Source organism: Rhincodon typus, chromosome 2, assembly GCF_021869965.1.
Source record: "Rhincodon typus isolate 14 chromosome 2, sRhiTyp1.1, whole genome shotgun sequence".
NCBI classification, from domain to species: Eukaryota; Metazoa; Chordata; class Chondrichthyes; order Orectolobiformes; family Rhincodontidae; genus Rhincodon; species Rhincodon typus.
The window spans coordinates 71,674,361-71,692,685 of NC_063333.1; the positions used below are offsets into that span (position 1 = coordinate 71,674,361).

At 39.4% G+C, this 18,325-nt stretch overlaps 1 protein-coding gene across 3 annotated transcripts in view; it reads left to right on the plus strand.

Moving 5' to 3' along the window:
* Positions 1-18,047, plus strand: part of ppp1r9a (protein phosphatase 1, regulatory subunit 9A) — a 265,269-nt gene extending 247,222 nt beyond the window's left edge. For 2 of the 3 annotated variants that reach the window (XM_048610710.1, XM_048610703.1), the window contains exon 19: positions 13,942-17,988. In XM_048610710.1, coding sequence (XP_048466667.1) covers positions 13,942-14,145 — 204 coding nt within the window. In that variant the 3' untranslated portion in view covers positions 14,146-17,988. Of the gene's footprint in view, positions 1-13,941 lie in introns of all 3 variants that reach the window. The other variant, XM_048610696.1, reaches the window with a different exon arrangement.
* Positions 18,048-18,325: the final 278 nt, after the last annotated feature.

Genomic DNA, 18,325 nt, shown 5'->3' on the forward strand with positions numbered 1-18,325 from the left:
GAAATAACAGGGGAAAAAGCTAGTGAGAATGGTCTGCAGACTCCCTTACAATAACCACGCTGTATATCAAATTATAAAAGGAGAAATATTGGGTGTTTGTGGTATCACTCCACAGACCCAAAAACATGGGAGAGTGAAAGGAAGGCAAGTAGCAAAAGTAAAGAAGGGACAGGCGCTGGGAATTCTTCCTCAAACCAGAAAAAAATGTTGCTGAGGATGAAAGTGAAAATCATTGACCTAAGTGTTCCTTTCATAATAAATTGGGACACCTTTATTCAGAATGCTGGAAGTTGTGTGGGAAGCCCATGGAACTTAGTGGCATCAATGGCACTTATAGTGAGTTTGATAAAGGAGCTCAGAAGGATAATGCCACAGATCAAGTTGTAGCTTTAGTGACAACTATATGCTGAAATATAAATACTGCTAAAAATGCAGATAAGATGAACAAGTAGATGAGAGATATAAAGGATTTTTGTCAGAAGGAAACTGGTTCCTTTCTCTTCAAATGTTAATGGCTAAACTCATATAACATGTAAAAGCAAACTCTTCATTCAAAAAGGAAGGGGAATAGAAAGCAGGAATCTACTTGCCAATTAGCTTAACATTCGTCATAGACAAGATGTTAGAAGCTGTTATTAAACAAGTTATATTAGGGCACTTGGATAAGTTCAAGTTAATTAGGCAGGGTCAACATGGCTTTCTGAAAGGAAATCACTTTTGATCAGTCCTTTGGAGTTCTTTGAGGAGACAACATGTGCCATTGATAAAGGGGAACCAGTGGATGTACTATGCTTAAATTCCCAGAAGGCATTTGATAAGGTGGCACATCAAAGGTTATTGCAGAAATTAAAAACTCACAGTGTAGGGTTAACATTATTAGCATTGATGAAAGAAACTTTGTTTAGCTAACAGTAAGGAGAGGGTACAAGGAGGTTACAAAAAGATATTGCCAGGTTAAGTGAGTGGATAAAGATGTAGCAAATGGAGTATAATGTGGAAAATTTTGAAATTGTCCATTTTAACAGAAAGAATAAAAAATGAAGCATGTTTTCTAAATGGTGAGAGATTGTAGAGCTCTGAGATGCAGAGGGATCTGGACGCCCTCGTGCATGAATTGCAAAAGGTTAGTGTACAGCAAGTAAATAGGAAGGCTAACAAGATTTTAAAAATTATGAGAGAAAATAAAGAGCTTATGCTTCAGTTATGTAGGACACAGGTGAGACTGCATCTAGAGTACAGTGCACAGTATTGGTCACCTCTTCTAAAGAAATATGTAAATGCATTAGAGGCAGTTCAAAGAAGGTTTACTGGTCTAAAATCTGGAATGGGTGGGTTGTCCTATAAGGAAGGGTTGGATGGGCTTGGCTTGTATTCAATGAATGTTAGAAAGAATTTGAAACATATAAAATCCTAAAGGATTTTGACAGGGTAGATGTGGAGACCAAGTTTCCTTTTATGGAAAAATCTAGATCTAAGGGTTACTGTTTAAAAATCAGGAATCTCCTGTTTAAAACAGATTAGGCAAAATTCTTTTTGTGAGGTCTGTGACTCTTTGGAAACCTCTTCTTGAAAAGGCAGTGGAAGCAGAATCCTTATGTGTTTTGAAGGCAGAAGTGGATAGATTCTTGTTAAGCAAGGGGTTGAAAGGTTATCAGGGGAGGCAGGATTGTGGATTTGAGGCTCCAGACATTTTGCTCAACTTATTGAATGACCAAGCAGACTCGAGGTACTGAATTACCTACTCCTGCTCCTGATTTGTATGCTCATATATGCTAGAGGCAAACTTAGGTTTTTCTCCAGACAGTACATTGAAAGCCAAGTGGAATTTTAATAAATAGAATTAGTGGAGAACATAGATCTGCTCCTTTGTACAAAGTGTGCTTAGAATGTGACCTACTATCCAAAACAGTGACATTTGAAAATGATTGGAAATTACCCATTAATTGGGTTGACTCACTCCTAAGGAATCATTTGGCCAGAGTAATGGTTGTAGCTTTTTCCGTTATAGAGAGTTTGGTTAAAGAGGTGAAGCATTTACAGGAACAAATTCCAGGCATTTCTTTCTAGCATGTATTGAGGCCAGAACAATGGTGAAACATAGTCCATCTCCAGATGTCAATGTGATAGCACAAGCAATTGTAAGATCAGTGAGATATTTTTAACAAAATCGGGACAATTCACAAAAAGTTTTTAGCAAGTCATCTTTAATTGAAGCTCAGAAAGCAGATCCAAAGTTAAACACATTAGCACAATCAGCCCACACTAAAGCTGAGGTTGAAGGAATTCTGGAATGTTATGCTTTTAAAGATGGAGTTCTGATGAGGAAGTGGAGGCATCCTCACAGATCTGCAGATGAAGAGTGATTATTATTGTTATTCATCCAATAATGGTTCTACCTAGATATAGTAAAGAGCTTTGGAATGTAGCACATGAAATTCCACAGCTGTACATAGAGGAATACAAAACCTCAAACATTGATAAACGGGCATATATTCCTGTTTAGGTCTTCATAAGGACGCAGTGCAGTTCTGTAAAACATGCCATGAGATCAAGTAGTGAGAAAAACTCACCAACACCATTAATACCCACATATGTTTTTGTAGAACTGTTCAGTGAAGTGTTATTAGATTGGGTAAGACTGTTACAAAAAACAAAAACTGAACACCAGTATATCCTTACAATTATGGATAGGACAGCTGGATTTCCAGAAGTTATTCCTTTGGCAATTACAGCTAAAGCAGGTAAAGGTAGAAAAAATAGCTCAATTCTTTTCTCAATATGGGCTGCCAATAGAAATACTGTTGGACCAAGCTTCCAACATTGTCTAAACTAATTCACATGTAAAGACCATTTCTTTTTATTGTTCTGTATTTATAATTGTGGACTGAAATGGAAAATGGACTATTCTAAAACCAAGGCATGTGGAAGGAATTGCTGTTTTAAAAAGCAAGTTAGTGAAACTTATTGTGAATTGTGTTTGCACTGCTGCTTTATTCAAGCAGTGGGGTAAGATGTTTGGAGATAGTCTGACACCTGGGGATGTACACAAATTTAGATTCAGCTGGCAGCAGATTGCTGATTGGTTTGTGGGTGGATGCAAAAGGCCATCATCCTGACAACAACTGTCTGGCATCTGGCTAGTTGAACGGTTTCTGGGTGTGAATGATACTGGAAGGAGCCTCAAGAATCAATTATATCATTAAACATATTTGAACAATAACATCAGAGAGAAGATGTTTAAAAAACAGCAAGGATAACAGGTTGTGAGACTAGTGGAGAAAGATAGACATAGTAACAGTGGATTAGAAGGAAGTGTAGACAATTCACAAAGTTAACCTCCCATAATCTGATTAGCCAGTACTGAAATATTAGGGCAATTAGACATTATTATTGTACTTGGCAGAAGGAGAACGGAAGGATCTAATAGGTTACTTATGGAATTATGGAATTCAAGGGCATCTATTGAGACGCACAACCCCTTAAGCAAATATAAAATAAATCTGAAGATCGGGGTGCAGAATTAGGCCATTCGACCCATAGAGTCTGCTCCACCAACTAATCATGGCTGATATGTTTCTCAACCCAATTCTCCTGCCTTCTTGCCATAACCCTTGATCATCTTACTAATCAAATATGTATCTATCTCTGTTTTAAATACACTGAATGACGACTTCCACTGCTGTCTACAAAAATGATTTTCACAGGTTAACCACCCTCTGGCTGAAGAAATTCCTCCTCATCTCATTTTTAAAGGGTCGTCCCTTCACATGAGGCTGTGCACTCGGGTCCTAGCTTCTCCTAGTAGTGGAAACCACATCTCCATGTCCACTTTATTCAGACCTGTCAGTATTTTGTGAGTTTTGATCAGATTACTCCACCCCCCAACTATCCTTCTAAATTCCATTTGAGTACAGACCCAGAATTGTCAGTTGCTGCTCATATGACAAGCCCTTAGAATCGGGGCCCAAAACTGCTCACAATATTCCAAACATAATTTGATCAAAGTCTTACACAGCCTCAGCAGTACATCGTGCTTTTGTATGCTAGCCTTCTTGAAATGAATGCATTTGCCTTCCTAAATGCCAACTGAATCTGCATATTAACTTTAAGAGAATCCTGAACGAAGACTCCTAAGTCCCTTTGTGCTACAGATTTTCAAAGCCTTTCCCATTTAGAAAATAGTCTAGAGAATATTTTTCCTACTAAAGTGAATAATCTCACACTTTTCCACATTATATCCCATCTACCACTTACATGCCCACACTGTTAGTTTGTCAAAGTCCTTCTTGTTTCGAGCGGCAGGAGTGGTGAGGACGCGAGCCAGGGTGCCGTTGGGAAGGTAAGCTTTTTCCTATAAAAAGTTACCTCGTGCAGCAGCGGCCTTTTTGTTTCGAGCGGCGGGAGTGGTCAGGCAGGAAGTGAACTAATATATTCAGGCATTGGCTAAACCCAAAACACTATACATGTAGTGTCTCCCACCCATCCTCCTCCTCTAACCAGAAAAAAAGACCGTGTGGAGGGTCGGTAAGGTAAGGCTTTTTTATATTCTTCTGGAAATCTAGAGTACAGGGAATGGAAGCTAGGGCAGTTGCATGCTCCTTTTGCAGGATGTGGGAGGTAAGGGTCACTGCTGGTATCCCTTCTGACTTCACCTGTGAGAAGTGCACCCAGCTCCAGCTCCTCACAAACCGCAGTAGGGGACTGGAGTTGGAGCTGGATGAACTCCGGATCATTCGGGAGGCTGAGGGGATGATAGAGAGGAGTTATAAGGAGGTGGTCACACCCAAGGTACAGGAAAAAGGTAGCTAGGTAACTGTCAGGAGGGGGAAAGGGAATAGGCAGACAGTGCAGGGATCCCCTGTGGCCATTCCCCTCAATAATAAGTATACCGTTTTGGATACTGTTGAGGGGGGGACCTACCAGAGGAAGGTCATGGCGGACAGGTCTCTGGCACTGAGCCTGGCCCTGTGGCAAAGAAGGGAAGGGGGGAGAAAAGGAGAGCAATTGTAGTGGGGGATTCAATAGTAAGGGGCACAGACAGGTGATTCTGTGGACGCGAATGAGACGAATGGATGGTATGTTGCCTCCTGGGTGCCAGGGTCCGTGACGTCTCAGATCGTGTCTTAAAGATCCTTATGGGGGAGGGTAAGCAACCAGCAGTCATGGTACACATCGGTAGCAATGACATAGGTAGAAAAAGGACTGAGAATGTGAAAAACGAGTACAGAGAGTTAGGTTGGAAGCTGAAGTTCAGGACAAACAGGGTAGTTATCTCTGGATTACTACCAGTGCCACGTGATAATGAGGTAAGAAATAGGGAGAGAGTGCAGCTAAACACAGGGCTGGTGTAGGAGGGAGGGCTTCCATTTTGTGGATAATTGGAGCACATTCTGGGGAAGGTGGGACCTGTACAGGAAGGACGGGTTGCACCTGAACTGGAAAGGCACAAATATCCTGGGAGGGAGGTTTGCTCGAGCTATACGGGATGGTTTAATCTAGATTGGCAGGGGGTGGGGAACCGATTTATAATTCAGAGGATGAGGTATTCAGCCTTCCAACAGACACAACAGGGAGTGAGGTTGTTAAGAACGAAATGCGGTCGATGGAGCGTAATTGTGGACACAGGGATGGTTTAAAGTGTGTATACTTCAATGCTAGAAATAAGGCGTATGAACTTAGTGCATGGGTCAGTACTTGGAACTACGATGTTGTGGCCATTACAGAAACTTGGGTAACACAGGGACAGGAATGGTTGTTGGAAGTTCCGGGATTTAGATGCTTTAAAAGAAATAGGGAGGGTGGTAAAAGAGGTGGGGGAGTGGCATTGCTAGTCAGGGCTAGTATAGCAGCTACTGAAAGGCAGTTCAAGAATGATATATCTACAGAGTCAGTTTGGGTTGAGGTCAGGAACAAGAAAGGAGCAGTCACTTTGTTGGGGTTTTTTTATAGACTCCCAAATAGTTGCAGAGAAGTGGAGGAGCGTATTGGGAGGCAGATACTGGAAAGGTGCAGAAGTCACAGGGTTGTAGTCATGGGTGACTTCAACTTTCCAAATATTGATTGGAAACTTTTTAATTGTAATAGTTTAGATGGTACGGATTTTGTCCAGTGCGTTGAGGAAGGATTCCTGACACAGTATGTAGGTAGACCAACACAAGGAGAGGCTACTTTGGATTTGGTGCTTGGCAATGAACCGGACCAAGTGTTAGACCTGTTGGTAGGAGAGCATTTTGGCGGTAGCAATCATAACTCTATTACTTCTACAATAGTCATGGAAAATGATAGGTATGTACAACAGGGTAAGATTTATAATTGGGGGAAGGGTAATTATAATTCTGTTCGGCAAGAACTGGGTAACATAAAATGGGAACAGACACTGTCAGGGAAGAGCACTATAGAAATGTGGAGATTGTTTAAGGAATGCATACTGCGTGTGCTCGATATGTTTGTCCCTAGCAGGCAGGCAAGATGCGGTCGAGTGAGGGAGCCTTGGTTCTCAAGAGAGCTCGAACGACTGGTTAAGAGGAAGAAGGATGCTTATATAAGGTTTAGGAAACAAGGATCGGAAAAGGCTCTAGAAGGATACAAGTTAGCCAGGAAGGAGCTGAAGAAAGGGTTTAAGAGAGCTATAAGGGGGCATGAGAAAACCTTGGCAGACAGGATCAAGAAAAATTCCAAGGCTTTTTACACATACGTGAGGAATAAGAGAATGACCAGAGAAAGGGTAGGGCCAATCAAGGATTGTAAAGAGAATTTGTGTACGGAGCCCAAAGTGATAGGAGAGGTCCTTAATGAATACTTCGGTATTCACAACTGAGAGGGACCTAGTTGTAGGGAAGGACAGTATGAAACAGGCTGGTAGGCTAGAGGAGGTCAATGTTAGTAAGGAAGATGTACTAGGAATTTTGAGGAACTTGAAGATAGATAAGTCCCCTGGGCCTGATGGGATTTATCCAAGGGTTCTATGGGAAGCGAGGGAAGAGATCGCAGGGCCTTTGGCGATGATCTTTTCGTCCTCACTCTCCACAGGTATAGTGCCGGAAGATTGGAGAGAGGCAAACGTCATTCCCTTGTTCAAAAAAGGGAATAGGGATAACCCTGGAAATTACCGACCAGTTAGTCTTAGGTCAGTAGTGGGCAAGTTATTGGAAAGGGCTCTGAGAGATAGGATTTGTGATCACTTGGATAGGCACAGTTTGATTCGAGATAGTCAGCATGGATTTGTGAGGGGTCGATCATGCCTCACAAACCTTATTGAATTCTTTGAAGAGGTGACCAAACACGTGGATGAAGGTAGAGCAGTGGATGTGGTGTACATGGATTTAAGTAAAGCGTTTGATAAGGTTCCCCATGGTAGGCTCATGTAGAAAGTAAGGAGGCATGGGATAGGGGGAAATGTGGCAGATTGGATTCAGAATTGGCTGACCCTTAGAAGACAAAGGGTGGTAGTGGACGGAAAATATTCAACATGGTGCTCAGTTATGAGTGGTGTACCACATGGATCTGTTCTGGGTCCTCTTCTATTTGTGATTTTTGTAAATGATTTGGATGTAGGAGTGGAAGGATGGATTAGTAAGTTCGCAGATGATACGAAGGTGGGTCGAGTTGCGGATAGTGCAGAGGGCTGTTCTAGGTTACAAAGGGACATTGATAGGATGCAGAGCTGGGCTGAGAAGTGGCAGATGGAGTTTAACCCTGAAAAGTATGACGTGATTCATTTTGGAAGGACAAACTTGAAAGCAGAATACAAGGTTAACGGAAAGATTCTTGGCAGTGTGGAGGAGCAGAGGGATCTTGGGGTTCATGTTCACAGTTCCCTGAAAGCTGCCACCCAGGTGGATAGAGTTGTTAAGAAGGCATATGGTGTGTTAGCTTTCATTAATAGAGGGATTGAGTTCAAGAGCCGTGAAGTTATGCTCCAGCTATACAAAAGCCTGCTTCGGCCACATCTGGAGTATTGTGTCCAGTTCTGGTCGCCTCATTATAGGAAGGATGTGGAAGCATTGGCAAAGGTGCAGAGGAGATTTACCAGGATGTTGCCTGGAATGGAGGGAAGGTCTTACAAGGAAAGGTTGAGAGAGCTAGGGCTTTTCTCTTTAGAACGACGAAGGATGAGAGATGACTTGATAGAGGTGTACAAAATGATCGGAGGTATAGATAGAGTGGATAGCCAGAGACTTTTTCCTACAGTAGAGGTAGCTATTACGAGGGGGCACAGTTTTAAAGAGAGTGGAGGTAGATATCGGGGAGACGTCAGAGGTAGGTTCTTTACTCAGAGAGTGGTAGGGATGTGGAATGCATTGCCGGAGAGGGTAGTGGAGTCGGCCTCATTAGGGGCATTTAAGCTGCAATTAGATAGGCATATGGATGATAGATAAGGTAGAGGTGGAGGTTAGATAAGCCTTAGGTTTAGGGTAAAAGTTCGGCACAACATCATGGGCCGAAAGGCCTGTACCATGCTGTACTGTTCTATGTTCCTTCTGCAGCCTGTCCACATCCTCAACACCTGTCCCATCACCTATCTTTCAGTCATCTGCAAACTTAACAATAACGCCCTCAATTCCTCCGTCCAGATTGTTGTTGTATTAACCTGAGTAGTTGTGGTCCCAACACTGACCATTACAGAACTCCACTCGTCACTGGCTGCCATCCTGAAATAGACACCTTTATCCCCACTCTCTGCTGTCTGTCAGTCACTCAATCCTCTATCCATGCCAGTACCTTATCAATAACACCATGGGCTCTTATTTTGTTTAGCAGCATCTTGTCAAAAGCCTTCTGGAAATCCAAGTAGATCACATCCACTGGCACTGCTTTGTCTAACTTGCTCATTACCTTCTCAAAGAATTTTAACAGATTTATCAGGCACGGCCTCCTCTTGACAAAACCATATTGACTCAGCCCTATTTTACCATGCACTTTCCAAGTCCTCCATAATCTCACCCTTAATAATGGACTCTTAAAATCTTACTAACGACTGAGGCCAGGTTAACCTAGCTATCGTTTCCTGTCTTCTGCCTCCCTTCCTTCTTAAGCAGGGGTATTACATGGACCATTTTCCAGTCATCTGGGACCCTCCCTGGCTCCAGTGATTGCTGAAAGATCACCACCAATGCCTCTCTAACCTCCTCAGCTATAGGAAGGGTTTAGAGGGATATGGGCCAAATGCTGGCAAATGGGACCAGGTCAGATTGGGCAGAAGAACCCTTTCTGAAGAAGGGTCTAGGCCCGAAACGTCAGCCTTCCTGCTCCTCTGATGCTGCTTGGCCTGCTGTGTTCATCCAGCTCTACACCTTGTTATCCCAGGTCAGATTGGGATAGTCGGTCCGGATGAGTTGAACTGAAGGGTGTGTTTCTGTGCTGTATGACTCGATAACTTTGGGGGTAATCCTTTTGGTCTGGATGATTCCTCCACCTTCAGACCTTTCAATTTCACTTTTTTGTATGTCTACAATCCTCTTGAAATCTTATTTAATCTTATTTTATATTACTACCTAGCTTACCCTAATATTTCATCTTCTCCCCAGCCCTCCTTACTGCTTTTTTTTTTCAGTTAGGCTATGCTGGTTTTTAAAGGCTTCCCAATCCTCAGGCTTCCCACTAATCATCACCACATTGTGCGCGTTTCTGTTGCTTTTAAGCTGTCCCTGACTACCCTTGTCAGCCATGGTTGCCTCATCCTCCCCTTAGTATGTTTCTTCCTCCTTGAGATGAATTTCTGCTGTGCCTCCCAAATTACCCCCAGAAACTTCTGCTTATTGCTGCTTCACTGTCTTCCCACCTCGGCTCCCTTTCCAATCAACTTTGACCCATTCCTTCCTCAATTTTAATACCGTTACATCTGATTTCAACTTCTCCCTCTCAAACTGCAAACTCTATCATATCATGGTTACTCTCCCTGAGAGGTTCCTTCACCCAAAGCTCCCTAATCAAGTCTGCCTCACCACATCACCAGATCCAGAATTGCTTGTTCCCTAGTGGGGTCCACCACAAGCTGCTCCAAAAAACAGTATCATAGACATTCCACCAAATACTTTTCTTGTGATCTGCTACCAACCTGATTTTGCCAGTCCACTTGCATATTGAAGTCCCCATGACTACTGTAATTGTGCCTTTCCTATATGCCTTTTCTATCTCATTTATTTTCTTCCCTACATCGTGACTACTGCTAGGAGGCCTATGCATAACTTCTTTCAGGGTCATTTTTCCTTTGCAGTTCCTCAACTACACCCATACAGATTCTACGCCTTTCGAGTCTAAATCACTTCTTGCTTTTGATTTAATTGCATTTCCTACTAACAAGGAAATCCCATTCCCTCTGCTTTCTGTCCTGTAACTTATTCTTGAAACTTTAACCTCTGCTGACCCTTGCCCATCCTTTAAATTTTTCTATCATTTTCCATGCAACTGTAACCGCACCCCACTATTTAGTTTAAAGCCCTATTTACAGCCCTAGTTATGTGAGTAGCCAGGACTCTGATCCCAGTATGATTCAGGTGGAGCCTGTCCCATTGGAACAGCTCTTCCTTCCCCAGTACTGGTGCCAATGTCTCATGAATTCAAGCTAGTTTCTCCCACACCAATCTTTGAGCCACATATTTACCTCTTTAAAACATGTTGTGGCTGTAGGGGAATCAGTATCAATAAAATAATATCCTCATCATTTAAGAACCAGGAAAAACAAGTTCAAGCAAAAAGAGATAGTAAGAACTGCCGAAGCTGGAGAATCTGAGATAACAAGGTGTAGAGCTGGATGAACACAGCAGGCCAAGCAGCATCAGAGGAGCAGGAAAGCTGACGTTTCGGGTCTAGACCCTTCTTTTCTTTTCTGGGCGGGTCAACTATATTTTGCATAGATTATAGAAAAATAAATGTAGTAACAAAACAGTTCAGTACTCAAACACTGCATCAGAATACTGTATTGATAGGCTTGGCAATGCCTCATTCCTCACCATGTTGATTTATCAAAGGAGCGCTGGCAAGCATTATTGACTTCAAAAGTTTAGGAGGTACCAACTTTTGTCACACCAAATGGGGTTTATTAATTTCAAATCGTGCCATTTGGGTTTAATAAATGCTCCAGCTGCATTCCAAACAATACGGAATCAAGTTGTCAGTAGTTAGTGTCCCAAATTGTGTGGCCTACTTTAATGATGTATTAATATTCTGCGATAGCTAAAAAGGAAATGAAACATAATTCAATCTTATATTGTCAGAATTGTTCATATCGCAGAAAAAAGGTATATAATTTTTGCAATGTCATGAACATAAAGGTGCTTAAACAGTTGAGTTTTTTTTAACAGTAGAAGCAATTGTATAAATCTTGTGTAAAGAGTGAATGGAATTGAATGATTGTAATTTTTGTTTTTTTTTTCAAATGTGTCATTTTATAGCATAATAAGACTCATTTGAAAATGGACTACATCTTCCGGGGTAAAGGCATGTTGGGAGCACACATTTAAGGATTATGAAAACTGGAAAATGGACATTTGGGCATTTCTGGGCTGCAAAGGAATTATCGTGTAATTATTTTCAACTGTAGTGTGAAAAGGTTAAAAGAAAGACCATGGTCTATTTGCTGATTACAGAAAGAAATCAAGCAACTTTGGAAAACAGTGTCATGCAAGGTTTTAGAGAAGGAGATAAGAGTGGTGTTCAGTGATTTCATTATTGAGCAAACAAATCTGACAAATTCTAATAGAGCTATTCTGCTGTCACTGAGCCCCCTCACTCAGTCCCACCCATTCTCCCTCAATTCCTCCCAGTCTCTGTCAATCTCTCCTTTCTCTTTCACACTCTACCTCAGTATTCACCTCTCCTCTCACTTTCCCATTTCTTACATTTGATGTTGATAGACTTACTAGTAAATCTACCAACAGCGAATGTGGGAGAGTAGCAGCATCTCTTTCTTGAATCTTCCAACTTCTGGTCACAGGCCAGAGCGTATCCATTAGCAGGTCACTGATTGTACAAGCTGCTATAGAGAGCATTTCAAGCAAATCTACTTCTTTACCTGAGATAACAAGGTGTAGAGCTGGATGAACACAGCAGGCCAAGCAGCATCAGAGGAGCAGGAAAGCTGACATTTCGGGCCTAGACCCTTCTTCAGAAAACCTTTACTTCTTTACCATCTGTTTTCCTAATATGCTGTAAATAGCGTAAAAACAACAGCTTGTATAAAAATAAAGACAGGGCTGACGCAGGCTCAATTAGTTCCAATGTTGTATCATTCTATAACAGCAGAATTATATCTGCATGTGTTGATCAAATTATTGCATGCCTTTTATACCAATATTTGCAGGCTAGCAGATACAAGAATCCTGCCTCCCACCCAGCCTCTTTTGGAAGACCTCAGCCTATCTTTCTATCAATCACTGCCCCTTCTAGCCTCTATGACAATCACAAATCTCCTTATCCCAACACTTATTGCTGCATTTTTTTTCTGTCTCCAACCCCACCCTGATCTGTTGCCTGAATATGGGAGGCACCCCGAAGGATCCCTAGCAGTGGCCTCTTGCCTCTAGTTTTTCAATCTGGCAGCTGGCCAGCCTACTACTTCAGTCAAACAGAATAAAATCATGTTTCCACAATTACATTCTGCAGGTCCTGCAAATTCTTCAGCGGTTTTCAGCCTCATAAGTTCCCATTCTGGGGACAATTTCTCAATGTTGAAAGTCAAATTCCATTTGCTTTATTTTAAACAGCCTTATTGATTTGTCTCCTTCAAGAATCTGCACATATTACACTTTATCTATGTTACTGCATTCCCTTTAAAATTGTGTGATTTATCTGCCATCTGTCTGCTATGAGGAAGGAAGTGTGCTCATTGTCTATTAATATTATTATTAGTAATTGCCTATTATCAATTTGCATTCCCCATCTTGAACTGGTCATCAGCCTCATAACAGGCATGATTCTTCACTAGTGCACCTCTCATCAGGGCCACCAGTAAGTTTAAAATACAACACTGGTTTATCCAATTGGATCTACAAATTTTCAGCCATAAACACTTGCCTCTCCACAACCAGAGATAGCTAGGCATCCAGATACATCAGCCAATATTTACAAGTCTCTTCTCTAGGTAATGTCTTCACATAGCTTGAATGTCTCCAGAGCTTCAAGGATTTCATCATTAGCTACATGAATGTATTTGTCTGTCATTTCATGAAATATGTTATGCAAAACAGCTTATGATAAACCACCTTAATTTCCTCCTCATTGAAGTCTAGCCCTGTCCTCCATGACAGCCTAAGTAATCTGATAACTGTCCAATAGGGCAGTGTTGATCAGGCAGTCTGAAGCACTGATGAAACACAGGGAAGTGCACTTGTCACTAGAAGCTGTAACCCTTCCACCTCCGCCCTGGATTATACTTCAAATTAATGTCTGAATGTGTAGGCAGTCCTAACTGGACACGTAGTCAAAGATTTACTTGTGTTTTATTGGTAATCTGCTTCATTGTAACTGGTTCTAATTGAGCAGTATTATTCTGCATTCTTCACTCATGCTAAGTTATACTTTAGTTCTATGACCGTAGTTAAGTGGATATTGTACCTGCAAAAGAGTATTCACTTCATGTTAGGTAAATTGAGACTTTAACTTGTATGATTCTTGTAATCTCAGTAATTTTATTTTGGTGTTCATGAGTTGAAGTATATGTCATGTATTTTGCGGAAAGTAACTACTTACAATCGGAGCATTTAGAATATTTGGCCCATAATTTTTATTAAAGGTTCCCTAATTCCCTCTTAGTTTTGACAAAAGTTTATATCTAAACTATTAACCTGACCTTTCTCTTTCCAGATGCTGTCAAACTTGTTGCCTACTTCCAGCAGTTTTGGTTTTAGTAATATTTTTGCACCAAGATGCGAGGGTAGTTGCACAATCAAATTGGTTGTTCATTGTGTGTTAACTATAATTCTAAATATTTCTTCACTACAGGCATTAGGTATTGTGTCTCAAGATCGAGCCATCATTAAAAAGAAACTAAAAGAACTAAAGTCGTCAGTTGAAAAAGCCCGTAAAGCACAACAGAAGTTAGAGAAACAAAGAGAAAAACGGAGAAAAAAAGAACAGGAGCAGCTTCTGAAAAAGAATAAGAAAAGCAAATCTTCATTTCCAGCAGCAGAGCCTGATACTGAATAAGACTGGTAGAAAGTCTGGGTTAGTAATGAAGACTTAAGAGGGTTTTAGTATTAACCCAGCATGCAGTATCCTGTGTGGCAGAGCTGTTGACATGTACAGATTTTAAGAAAAATGCACTTCAGATCTCAATTTTTCCAAACCTCAAAGTTAGTGATGTTTTGGTGACTGTCGTAAAAGCACCAAAAATCAGTGGCATTTTTTGTACTACTGTTAAGTTTACCATTCCACAACTGGCTACTATGGAAGACTTTTGTGATTCCTCTTGCTTTAGCACTAAACTGAGTGAAGCCCAAAGGAAGGATCTGCAGATGTGTGACTGTCCAACAGCTCATCTGACAAGGTATCAGCTAAAAAAGAGTTTGAAACGATCATACAAAATGCAGCCATCTTTCTGGATTGGAAATTGTTAGATTTGGGAGTTAAGATCATACAAACATTTCTATTTTCATGAAGTCTTAAAAAAAATTGGGGTGTGGATAACTTTTGTCCCTTTTAAGTATTTCTACAAGAATATTACTCAGTTTAAATGAAAATAATATTACTGTCAGTATTTGTGTGCCTATTTTTTAAGTCTTAAAAGAAGAGAAGGAACTTGGTCTTTCATGAACTGCTGCTTTTTTCCAGAACCTTCATGTCTTTGAGAACTAAGAGTTTAGTTCCCAAATCTCTGCATTATATAAAATTACTGTAAATGCAAATGATTTTCAAATTAAAATATTTTAGTTCTTGCAAATGAAATGTTTGAACTGTAGAGGGCCTAGAATAGGCAATTTCAGAGACCTGCATATTGCACTGAAACTTAATGGACTTAAACTCCTTAGCAGGAAGCTATACCCACAGAATACTACTTGTGATACCAATGTGTGATGGACAATATAGCTGTGGAATGAGTGAGTACCCATTTTACTCTACCAGTAAGAACGCCTTTACAAAGATATAAAGGAAATTTTCACAAGTGGTAGAATATTTTTGTGCACTCCATTGTTCTGCATTCTATTTATTAGAAGAGTTTCATAGAAGGTAGCTGGGGATTTCAGTACTCCTTTTAAAGTCCCATGTAGATAACTGTTCAGTTGCGATAATGAAGATTTTCCAGAGTAGAGGTGTACATATACATAATTTCAAGGAAATTATAAGGTGGGCCAAGATATAACCATTTATAATATTTCAAAATTGAGTATTGTCTGGCTGAGTAACAAAATATACAAACATTTAAGTGGAAAGAGGGTGATTAATTAAATAAGGCCAGATTTTCTTTAAAAAAACTAATCAGCTTTGTTGGAGAATTTCTACAGATCATCTTTTATATTCCACTTACAAATTTCATAAATTCAATGTTATGTGCCAATTCAGCAAAATCAGTAGGAAAGTAATGTATTAAAGCTCTGGTCTGAGTGTAAATTAAGGAAATATGATTACTATTGTCTATATGATAACTTTTGTGATAAATATGCATTCATGTGTCTCATGTTTGAAACTTGTCTCATTTTACTGTTTCCAAAATTCTCTATTTAGTTTTACTTGATGTAAAGTATCTGACAGATTATTTAGATTTGATTGAATCAATGCTCCAACTTCTTAAAAACATTAAAACGTTGTTATTTTATATGTGAACAATATTATTTTTAGAACGCCAACATATTATCTCACATGATTTGGGGACTCATCAGATAACTTTGTTTTGAATATTGCTTCTTGAGAGAATTTTTAAAAGTTCCCCAGTGCTTGATTAATGTATCAAAAATGTAATTTGTACAGTCCTTTGCATGTTTTTGAATCAAAACTTTTTCTTCTGTTTTTGGTAAGTACATTTTCTCCCATGTCTCACTGAATGCAAGTGGATTCATAAATAACTCAGCACCAAACATATTGGTTTCCTACCCTCTTCATCACTGTATGGCCTATTTTGTTTATAATTGTGTGTCATCAATTATAGCCAGTATTTCACATTTTATTTAAAGCAATTAAATACTGTAACAGCGACAAAAGGTTGAATATATTTTCATGTAAATTCTGAAGTGAAATTTGTGGCATTATGCACTTTCACCTTAATTGTTTTAAGTTTCATTTTACCACTTTGAAGGTATTTTAGTGGTTAAAATTCTTAGTTCTAGTGCAATCTTGCGTAAAAATTAAGCAGCAGACAAGTATGGGCATTTAATTAAACTAATTTGGTGGATTTGTTCAAGGCCATTTCTCTGTTATCAAAGAGATCTACAGTAATTCTGTTTGCAGATGATTAGCTAAAGTTCAGTTTTTAGGATGTGACCCTGATAAGTTTTATTGCTTTTGATCCAAAATATGTCAGACTGATTCATCTGTTAATCCAAAGATTTATCAATAAAACTTAATTATTAATGAAGAAGATATGTACTAAACATAAAACAGGTTTGCAGTTCAGTGCAGCCAATTTAAATAAGTTGAATCTGACATCAGTTTGGTCTGCTGATCTGTTTGAGAAAGGTCCTATGATATTCTGCGCTTGTATTTTCTGCTTCTGTACTGCATGTGTTTGTACTTCTATATTTCTATCCTCCAGTTATTATTTCTTTCATTACAGTTAACATTTTCTGGCTTCCTTACAGTTTCCAACAAGGCAGGTACTCATTGATAAATATTAAAACTTGAGGAAGAAGGAATAGTATTGTTAGAAGCAGCAGTTCATGTAATGAATTGTGCAGCTAGCTTTCAACTACTTCAGCCAAAAAGATGTACAATCTTTAAAGCAACCACTCCCTTTGTCCATGGGTTACTGTTCTCAGCAAAACAGTGATATTCAGACTAGCATTATTCTCATGTATTAACTTTCCTTTGCTAGTTGCAAGAATGATTTTTTTTTAATTTTTACACTCCCATTTGTTGCAATATGAGTATGTCATGCTTCAATATTTGTCAATATACACAACTATTTAAGTGTGCCAAATCCTGCAATTTAACAACTAATGCTAGATAACTTGTCTGATATATTTTTAAACAAGTGCCATAGGGATGCCTCTGTTGTATGAAAGTCCTGCTGGTAGATTTTCCATGTTGACCACTAAAGTGAAAACTGTAAAAGGACAGGTAACAAATTGCTGAGGCTATACTGCATTTAGTAGTTAACTGAATCAACTAGTCTGGTATAATTTTTTTGGAACATTTTCTGATGTGGTGAACTATTATACTATTAAATACTTTGAAGCTGAGGGGAATTAAAAGGAAAAATTAACTTTGCATACAATTAAAATAAATAAATCTAGCAAGCATATAAGGTAGCGATGATGATCCATAATAGGAAGGTATGATGAATTGCCTGCACAGAATGAGGGATTATTTGGTATTTAACATAAACTGTATTAAAGGATGTTGTATCGGTGATTTTGCCTTTTTCTGAATTGTGTAACAGTTAATTCATTTTGAAATAATACAGTTAGTTACATGTAGCTCAAGAATGACTGGGCAGCTAATGAAGAAATGCACTGAGGATGTTGAATTTGTTTTAAATTGCTTGGGTGTACTTTCTATTTGTGTTACCTAAGCATCACAAGATGGAGGAAATTATTTTGAGTAAAATATGTACAAATAGCATGGCTTGGTGTCTGATATGAACACCTATTCACAATGTTCCTCTGACTGCATGATATCTTAATGAAATCTTAGTGCCATGCCTGAACCTAGTCGTCTATGCTTAGTGATGTACTGTATTCCTATGTTGTGTTTACAAAATTACATTCCTCAATGTTTTATTTCAATGTTCATGACTGATGGGAGCTTTATAATGGCTAGTTTGTCCTTCTCTCTCAATTTAAAATGACTGTGATGAGCTAATATTAGTTGATGTAAATAAAGAATTTGCCAGTTGCCAAATGCATAGCATTGTTGTCTGACAACAAATGCATTAAAAGTAACAAGAATTGAAAAGTCTTAATTGTTTCTTTCACATTTTATGTTTCACAGTTTTTTCACCACATTATTCATAGTAATCTGTTCTATTCTAGGATAATTCTGAATTAACCTTTCCTAATAATCATAGGTTTATTTTTAAAACTACCTTTCTGCATGAATACTTACACCAGTTTTTCCTGTGCGTCATTTAAATAATTCAATTTATCACATCATCAGTTGCAATAGTACCACAAAAATTGCACCACCTACTTTGCTGTTTGCTGTAAACTGTGTTGAAACAATGACAAATTGAATT